General features: G+C 43.7%; 1 protein-coding gene across 1 annotated transcript; it reads right to left on the bottom strand.

Annotated features, from left to right (window-relative positions):
* Nucleotides 1-8,570, bottom strand: OSTM1 (osteoclastogenesis associated transmembrane protein 1). The gene is made up of 6 exons (XM_068677768.1): nucleotides 8,202-8,570; nucleotides 6,695-6,809; nucleotides 5,505-5,602; nucleotides 4,023-4,187; nucleotides 3,039-3,204; nucleotides 1-2,730 (listed from the first exon to the last, which is right to left on the bottom strand). The coding sequence occupies exons 1-6, from the start codon at nucleotides 8,511-8,513 to the stop codon at nucleotides 2,675-2,677; spliced, it is 912 nt and encodes a 303-aa protein (XP_068533869.1). The 5' UTR covers nucleotides 8,514-8,570; the 3' UTR covers nucleotides 1-2,674.
* Nucleotides 8,571-9,287: the final 717 nt, after the last annotated feature.

The following is a 9,287-nucleotide window of genomic DNA, read 5'->3' as shown; positions in this document are numbered from 1 at the left end:
TTCACTGTTTATTGACAATCTTTATTAAAGCTGACTCTCAGCATTTATAGAGGATTCCTAATAAGTATAAATACAAATCAAAGTGCCACCCCACAGTTAGAAATCTTGATTTGCACAAAAGGATACAAACAACCAGTATTTCCAAAGTTCACTGTTTTGTACGTATAATACCAAAAAGGCAAAAAATAAACGAAGATGAAAGTTTAGCAGCAAAATGAGTGTTAGTTCTCCTTCAAACACGCCATCTGAGTGCTTCCACATTACTCTTGGAAAGATTATAAAGAGAATTCAGTCAATTTATCTGTGAAGCATCCTACCAAAAACATAACTGTAAAGCAAGTTAGCAGTACAAAGTTTGGAAAAAAAAAAAAAAAAAAAAAAGGAGAAACAGTGGATAAAAGATATAAAACCTCTAGTGTAAACATTACTGCTGCTTTTTTAAAAAAAAAGTCACATGAGTATTTCCGTTTGGCTTAGCAGCCAGGAAAATAAGAAAAGCTGATTTTTTTTATTTATTTTTTTTTTTGTAAAGTGCTTAACAACCATATCCAAAAGTAATGACTTTGAGACCTACTTAACACGAATGTGCTCAAAAAGCCACTGCTTACAGTATAAAAGCTGTCATTCTGAAGTGCTGCACATACAAACTGGCTTTATCTGCATGAATGAAAGATTGTTTTGAACAGCTCTCAATCATATGATGTCCCAAATCGATGTAATGCTATTAGAGCAGGCAGCTGAATAAGTCCCAGAAAGTTGAAGTTTAAGAATAACAGATATAAAAAAATATTAAATGTCTTTTTTCCTAAAGGCAACATGCCTCTCCCAGCCGCAAGAAAGTAACTTTATAGAAGAATAACCAGAAGAAAAAGTTTTCTATTATTGTTACAAGCTACCTAGAATAAACTGACTGTTGACCTAGTAATTCATGTTTAACAGAGGGAGATAAATACTTCTCAGTCATAGAATGCAAAAAAAAAAAAAAAGCAGTCATGTGGATGGAGCCAATCACTAACACAGCATTTTACTTGACATTAAACACAGTGCCAACTTGACTTTAAAACTGACAGCATGTCCTGACTCAAAAACAAAAAACCACAGTGACTAGGATGACTTTAGGACTGTTTTGTTAAACCATTCTGTATGTATTTGAGCCCTTGTGCAAAGGAGTAATTAAACAAACTAGGCTCAAACGCATGTCAAATACATAAGACTTTCATACAGTTGTTGACCACAATCAGACACACAGGTTTCAAGAGAAATCTGATTTTTAGATGATACGGCCATGTAGTTTTACCTTACGGTTATAAAAACAGGTATTTTTGGAGCAAAGCCATTCATTAACGTCAAGTACAGCTATAAATTGTTTCAATCCTATCACTCCCCCAATTTAGCACCATCGTCAGCCAAACCGAACCTCTGGTATTGCTACAGCTGCTGCTAGTTGAACCGTACCCACTGCCTGTCAGCAGCACTATCCATCCCTGCAGTTATTGTACAGCTTTTTTTTTTTTTTATCTGCTTTGGAATCCCACATGCTTGTATTTATTTATTATTCATCTGTTTCTCAGGAATCATTTTTAAAACTACTTCTTGAAAGTCAAGAACTCCCAGCACAGTATCTTCATTGTGCTTCAAGGCAGTTTTCAAGTTGCATGAACCCCCTGGTTCATTTACTTGTACAATACATGTTATGCATGAAAGGATCATTTCTTCCCTACCACACTCCTGTAAACACCTCTGAATTAAAGCCACAGCAAGTTCTAGACTAGGAAATCCAGCATGTCCAGTGACTTGACTTTACCTCACTTCTCTACAACAGCAAAAAAAAAAAAAAAAACAAACAACACTTTAAAGGCAAAGGAAACAACACAATAAACAGACAAACAATGATTCATTCCCAGTGACCTGGGCAGACACCTAAAATAAGCCTCTGAAAATATAACATTTGAAAAGCAAAGATTTTAGTGGTTGAAGTGTGCAAATGACTAAATATGCCACTTATATCAGAGATAGCTGAATACTGTAGTCATCAATGATTACTATTCATGTCTAGCACTGGCAGTTCTGTTGCTTTTGTTGCTGGCTTTGAACATTATATATTACCACTTCCTCTGCCTATTTCATGCTTTTCACAGTGACCATTACAATCAACTGAGCAGCAGCATGACTTTAGAGAGAAGGATCAAAAAGATGGGAACTTTTTATTTTTTATGAAGGTTTCCTGCCCGTTCCAAGTCTGACAAGACAACAGAGCGTTACATGGAAATAACGTTTCAAACAGGAACATCAAGTATTACTTCAAGTTCTTCCTGTCTGTGAAAATCATCTCAAAAAGATCCAGAATCTCAGATAGGTTTCTGTGAACCAAATATGATAAATTAGAGGGAAAAAAAAAAAAACACGCAAAGAAAGAGAAAAACACCAGCTTCAGCCTGAGACTGAAAAAAACACCACAGATTTTTCAAAGCCAGAGTCCATACAGTGTCACACAGCCCTGCCTTGTCATGTTTGTTAATATCCTTGCTTAGAAGTCAGACAGCATTTTGTTTAACTTGTGTTGCTCTGTATCATTACACTAAACCATAATTAACTCCTCTTTTGTGCCGGCCTCATTCCAACACAATTGTACCCACTGTATACCAGCAGCAGTTCTCAGGTTTTGTTTTGCAGCTCAGCTGTATTTTTCTTGGATGTTCACAAGACTGGCATTTGACTGGATACGCTTGGCTAGAAAGGGAAAAATTATATGAAAATTAAACACAAAGAATTCCACAAAACTCGTCTCTCCACTCCCCTCTATTTATCCGCCAGAGACTTGCAAACAGCTTTCTGTTCACGTCCAAAAACTTTAATGAAAAGATATGGCTGAAGCTCTCCCCTACCCTTCTTCAGGGGACAGCAGCAGACTAATAGTCGCTATTAGCGCCGTCAGCACAGCTGCAGGCAGAGCCGGCTGGGCCCCTGCTCCCACGAGAGCCAAGAGAGTCCCTGGCACCACCCAACTCCAACAGCACAGCGCCAGCGGCAGCACTTACGCAGAATGAGTATCCGTTTCTTCTGCTTCGAGTGAAGGAAGCTACTGAGGTAAAAAACAACGGGTAGGAAGAGGATGAAGGATGAAACGGCAATCACCGGGACCGTATCGCTGCAGGGAACGGAGCAGTTGAAAGTCCTGCTCCAAAGCTTCCGAGTGATGTTCATCTACGTGGAAACATAAGGAAACAGTGAAGGAGAAAATATTATATGGATATTCAGGAGATACAAGGATTCGAGGTTATATGGATATTCAGGATATTCAAGCACTCAAACATGACCTCAGAAAACAACCTGAACAGATCTCCCCCCAGACACATGCAAATCCCTGGAAATGTAGAAACACACCATTTAAATGGAGCCAAAATCTCACATCGAAGCTTCAGCAAGCCTCAGAAAAAAATATATATATTCAGATATACTGTAGACATTGCCATGTTGCCCATTTCCTGCAGAATTCACTGACAGTTTGTGGGGACAGGGTTAATCTCACACATTCAGTAACGCTCTTTTTGCCCAACTGCTGGAAACCTCACAATAAAACAAAGCTCCTTCCAAACACAGGTCGCAAATACCGAGGACAAGAAACAGCTGCTGTAATAGGGAATCAATTATCACACTGGCTAGAACAATAGCAGTAAAGCTTTGCATTAAAAGCCAGAAGATTAAGAGATTTTTTATTTTATTTATTATTATTATTTTTTAATCCAGCCCTTCACTGTAACAAGAAATTAAAGTGCAGCTACTCAAACTGGAATGTGCTCAGGCAATCAGGAGCATCAGTCACACTCCCACTGCTTGACAGTGGGACAAGGACCTAACAGGACAGCCTCTCTGGGCTCCCTCCCTTCCACTGGACGTCAGCCTGCTGCTGGTCCCAAACTGAATGGGGAAAAAGCAAACCCTAGCAAGAAAAGTACACATGACACAGATTGAGGAAGACCTCCATGACAAGATCTCCCTGTTGAGTATGAACAGGTACTTACTGCATCTTCCACATCGATACACAAGTGTGCAGAGTGCCCAGACTCACTGCCGTGTCTGTTCAGCTTCTGCAGGTTGTTGTAGAGGTCGTTCAACATCTTGTAGGTTCCGTTGCAGTTCTTACACACTTCGGTGTAGTTATTTGGTGACTCATCGATGGCTTGTCCCTAGGGTTACAGAACAACACTCATACAGAGTTTGAAGGAATTATAAAAACTAGAGTCAAGCTTGAACCAAAATCCAGATTTATAACAACCCACATTGAGGAAAGGCCCAGACAGACAACTCACATGACAATACAGGAGGAAAAGGGACCAAAACACTAATTCATTGGGCTGCTCTAGTGACAAGATCCTTTTTTGTTTGGCAACTTATACATCTCAAACTGTTCCTTGAATCAGAAGGGTGTTTTGTTTTGTTTATTTTAATTTTTAAAGAGTACCAGCTCCCAGAAGGAGAGACAGGAGAAAAATTGCAAGCAACTATGTGTTATTCCAGAGCCACAGATCAGGTTCCTTAGCAGCGTTTTGTATTTTCGTTTTTCATTTGACCAGCTTGATCATCTGACCATAGGCAAGTAACTGTTGCTACTGCTGAGCAACTCTGACCACGACAGACTTTGCCCTAATAAACAACCCTTTTCATTTATGGCCTTCACCATCATCAAATGCCATAAAGCATACTTGAAAACGAAACTGGTCTCTAAAGACATTCCAAGCCCAGCAATCGCTGTATCAGCTAACCACTGACCACTGGGTTAAGATCCAATTTGGGTACTTGATTGACAGATCACTCCATGTTGAGCCTGACCAAGGCACATTTCCTAGATATCATCAATAATAAAAAACACAGATGGTTCCCTCAGAGATTGCACCATACCCATCATTTCCCATTTTTACTATTGAATGATGCCAGAACTTGGCTAGTTTCCAACTGAAACAGATTATGTGCCTTTGCTTAGGTGATTTAGGGTATTTTCTTTAAGGAAAATCACCACATTCATTTCACAGTGCTATGTGTTGCCTTTCTGGTATGGACTACCAAAAATTTCATTAGTGGGGAGAATTGTAACAATCATATAAGGTAGCTTGTGTTTCTGTACTAGTCTATGTTATCAAAAGGTTATTTAAAGATTGAATTGTTAAGTCAGAAGACAACAGAAAGGTAGAAAAAGTGACAGTAAGTACAATAACGTCTGCCTGCTATGTAATTATCAACTGTTGTGAATTCAGAAATTCTGATGTGAAGTAGCATTGCAATTACATACAAAACGAAGTCAAGGTGAATACCAATTAGAATTAATTTTAGGCTCTCAGTCTGTAAATAACCACATTTTTGCAGATCACTGATCTATGTGCCTAAACTGCTGGCGAGCTTGAGAGTTTTATTTGCCTAATACGTATCCGCAGTTTGTTCAGCATAAACAAGATTTTGCTAGCAATTAGAGGATTTAGTGCTTCTCTTAAATACGACAGCATAAATACCTGAAGGTTATGTTCAAAACATGTCAGAGACTTATTGAATAAATCCAGGAATTCTACAGTAGAATTTGATAATCCCTCGCTGTTGTTCTTTAAACAATCTGTCAAAGAGAAAGAAAAACATCAGGATATTCTAATTTCTAACATTTCCATAGCTGACAAGCCCCAGGCACTCCACTCTTGCAAAGAGAGCTCTCGACTATAAAAGACAGGTCTAGTCAACACTGCATTTTCCTTAGCTGCCTGCCATTGATGTCTTAGACCTGCTGACCTAACTCTTCATCGAGAACATATCTCAGAATTAATTGGCCTTGATTAAGTGAAAGATGAAGACTATCATCAAGAGCTTTCTGAAGAGGGGGTCTGAATTATCTTTGGACTTTAAGATAAAACAAGGCATTACTTTTATTTTCTACCCTGCAAATCTGGCTTTGCCCAGCAACAGTAACAGCCATTATATGACAGCAGAAGCATCAGAAGCAGAGATGAAAGGGGGGGCACCCAGGGAGAGGCTGGACCATGAACATTGGTAGAAATCAGAGTGTAGGTTATCGCTGTTTAATACAAGAGCTGACCATGTCACCAGCTTTCAGGGGAGCTCTGAGGTTTTTCCTCCCCTCACGCCAGAGGAAGAGCCAAGAGCTGCAGTCTATCTGTAAGCATGGCACAGCACCCTCAGCATGGGGATGAGCGAGTCACAAGGATGGACTTGGACACCCTCCACCCATGAAGTGAAATCACATGGATGCAGATACAAGTAAACATTGCTGTTACTGGCTTATTAACAAAAAAGTCAAAGTTTCTTATATAAATTAAAAAAAAAAAAAAAGAAAAGGAAAGATGGGAAAAACAGAAGAAGCTACAACAAAACTAAGGAAAGTCTCCTGCAGGGTTTGCAGATTGCACAAACACAAACAACCCTAATGTAACTTCCTTTTGAAAGGCTTGCCTAAAACAAATACATATAACTTCTGGTTTTTCATAGAGACTAACACCCTCAGATTTCTGGCAGTATCCTTTACCCAATAAATACCTCCTGTAGCCCTCACTGGAGTTGCTCTAGTTTAGGATCTTTGTGTTATATACTGTATGTATTTAAGCAAATACATACAATTCTGATCTGTGCAAATCTTAGGGCCAAAGTTAAGCTAAGTCCTAACAGTGGCATGAAAGCTGTAGAAGGAGTCACTTACTTGCACAGTTGGCTGCCTCCCATGTTTCATTAAAGAACTCTGAAAGGGTCACAACTACCTGCAGCCTGTCCGAGGTCAAGATGCTTTTGGCACAATTGTGGCTCTCAGAAGAATTCTAGAAGAAAAGGGGGGGAAAAAAGCCATCAGGTGTTAAAAATATGAAGGGAAAGTTTGAAAAGTATTTTTAGGTAAACACAGCTAAATGAACGCATCTCATCACATTGTCATTTCTAGAGCAGAGTCAACCTAACAATAAACATCTTCTGATCCTCCAAATCATCCTACAAGCAACACAGCTTAGTACACATGCTCTTTGAAGATCTACTAACTAGGACTGCATGTGTGTTGGTCAAAAATACACAAACACGTGAAAGCACAGAGTCAGAGCTTCCTCTGCCAGCCAGCTCATACTTATCCAGTTCTGGACAACTGCTCCAGGAGCCAGCTCAAGCCAGCGATGGGTAGGGTACCATTCTCATCAGACTGCTGATTTATTTGAAGGAGCTGAGTAAAAAACGCAGAATCACTCCAGAAGCAGTTACAGAACAAAGAGGAAACGAAGCATCCCTATCAGAACTCAGACTAACGTTTTTCTCCTCCAGAGCTTTCATTTCTTCCCCGAGTCACTGACAGAAAATCATGCTCTCCCGTCACCTGACTCCCATGCTCCGGTTCCTGGTTTCTAGCTGCTAAATTGCCTTAAGCACTCCCCAGAATTGCCAAAGCTGCCAAAAACCTCTTTGATAAGCAACGTGGGACACGCAAGGGAAGAATCTCTTTAGCGAGAAGCATGTTGCTTACACAGAGAGATACATGAGAGACCCAGCACCTTTCTCTTCCAAAATGGGTTTGCTTTTTAAAGAGGCTTCCCCAGTTGTTTATACAGGGAACTCCCTGGTGGCTTCAGGAAGCGAGTTAAAACTGTGAAACCTCCTCACCAGCTGGACTCCTGAGTGGGGAAAAAACACTTTAAATCCCAAACTGGATCTGACAGAACTGTATCATTTCTTAAAGATGTTCAGCGAGGTTATTCATAAGCCTACTGAAGGAGGATTTTAAGGTGCATTTCAGACGAAATGCCGAACCTGCCCTCTTAGGCTGCCAGTACTCCAGAACAGAGGCCGTGATGAGCTCATAGACATCTGAAGTGCTGGGATTTGTTTGGCAATAAAAACCCTGTGCTGAAAGCTTCCCAGTGACAGCCTCCACCCTTAAATATAGGGCATTTCGGCTGCGTTATGAACCCTCCAGGAGGCGAGGTGCCAGGACTACGTGCTCCATCCACATCCCTCACCCCACACGGGTGGATTTAAGCCCTTAATGTGCTCCCCTGTGCACATTACCCACCCACAGCCCAGCTTCCCACCCCCCTGCAGCAACCAAACCTCACCCAAACCCCACACGCACCGAGCCAACCCCCAGCCACGCACCCCCACACCCCACAGGGGCGCCGTGCAGCTGCCCCCCGGCACCCCGACCCCCACCCCGACCCCATCCCACGCCGCACCCCGAGGGCGATGTCCCTGTAGAGCCCCAGCAGGGTGCTGTAGTGCCCCCGGCACGCCTGGCACAGCCGCACCGGGCGGGCTCGGCGAGCCAGGCACCCCGACAGCGCCGCGCTGCCCTTCGCGAAGGCGCCCAGCAGCCGCCGGCACTCGGGATCCAGCTCGGGGGGCTCCAGCTCGGGCAGCTCCAGCAGCTCCAGCCCGGGCAGCCCGGCCGCCATTTCGGCTCCTTCACCCAGCCCCTGCAGCCCCACGGCGGGGCCGGGCAGGAGGATGAGGAGGAGGATGAGGAGGAAGCAGGGCGGCAGCGCCATGGCGGCCCCGCCGAGGAAGCGGAAGCGCCGCGCCGCTCACGGGCTGGGCGGGGGTTGTGGGGTGGGCGGGTTTGTGTGTGGTGAGGGGAGGTTGGAGTTGGCTGTCCTAAATAAAGTGACCCCAAAAGTGATAAAAATGTCGTAATTACAGCCACGGTCATCGTCGAGCCCGCGCCCTCCTCACGTTTCATTCCCCAGTTGGGCACCCTGCTTGTGCCCGCCCGCCAGCTCTCCCTGTGTTTTCCCCCAAAAAATTGCAGTCCCAAAGGATAACAGGGCACACAGCATGAGTTACAGCACCACACAGCCTCCTCGGCAACAGCCACCTGGCCCGGCTTGGTGCCATGGCTGTGGTGGTGGGACCCTAACCCCGCACCCATCCCATGCCACCAGAGCTTTCTCCTCGGTGGGTTTTTCACCAGGGCTCGGGCTCTGTGCTCAGACACAACCAAAGAGGCAGAACAGAGCCCTGGGGCTCCATCTTCGGAGCTGACCCTGCCAGGATTTTGGCCGAGTCCAAGTGATACCTTCCTGCATAACACCCAGCGGTTCAGGCTCAGCCCAAGCATGGCCAAGAGCACCACTTTTGGAAGACCAGCATCGCTTGATAGGATGGGCAAAGCCCAAGGGCCAAACATGCTCTACAATGTAGTGTGTCCCAAGTTCCCAGTAGGATGGAGGTGTCCCCTGGGCTCCATCCCGGCCCGATGTGTCTTGTCTGGCTGCATCCACCCGGGAGAGGGCAGCAGCATTCGGGCGCATGGCAGCCGAGCT

Source organism: Anas acuta, chromosome 3 (assembly GCF_963932015.1).
Source record: "Anas acuta chromosome 3, bAnaAcu1.1, whole genome shotgun sequence".
Lineage (NCBI taxonomy): Eukaryota > Metazoa > Chordata > Aves > Anseriformes > Anatidae > Anas > Anas acuta.
The sequence above is the reverse complement of the archived record's forward strand: the minus strand, read 5'-3'. Positions and strand labels throughout refer to the sequence as shown.

Excerpts from the sequence above, each read along its gene's own strand:
- OSTM1 (XM_068677768.1), bottom strand. The coding sequence starts at position 8,513 with ATGGCGCTGCCGCCCTGCTTCCTCCTCATCCTCCTCCTCATCCTCCTG. Across the intron at positions 6,810-8,201 it reads ACAGGGACATCGCCCTCGGG|AATTCTTCTGAGAGCCACAA; the intron begins GTGCGGCGTGGG and ends CTTTTCTTCTAG. Across the intron at positions 2,731-3,038 it reads GAAACGGATACTCATTCTGC|CCAAGCGTATCCAGTCAAAT; the intron begins GTAAGTGCTGCC and ends TTCCCTTTCTAG.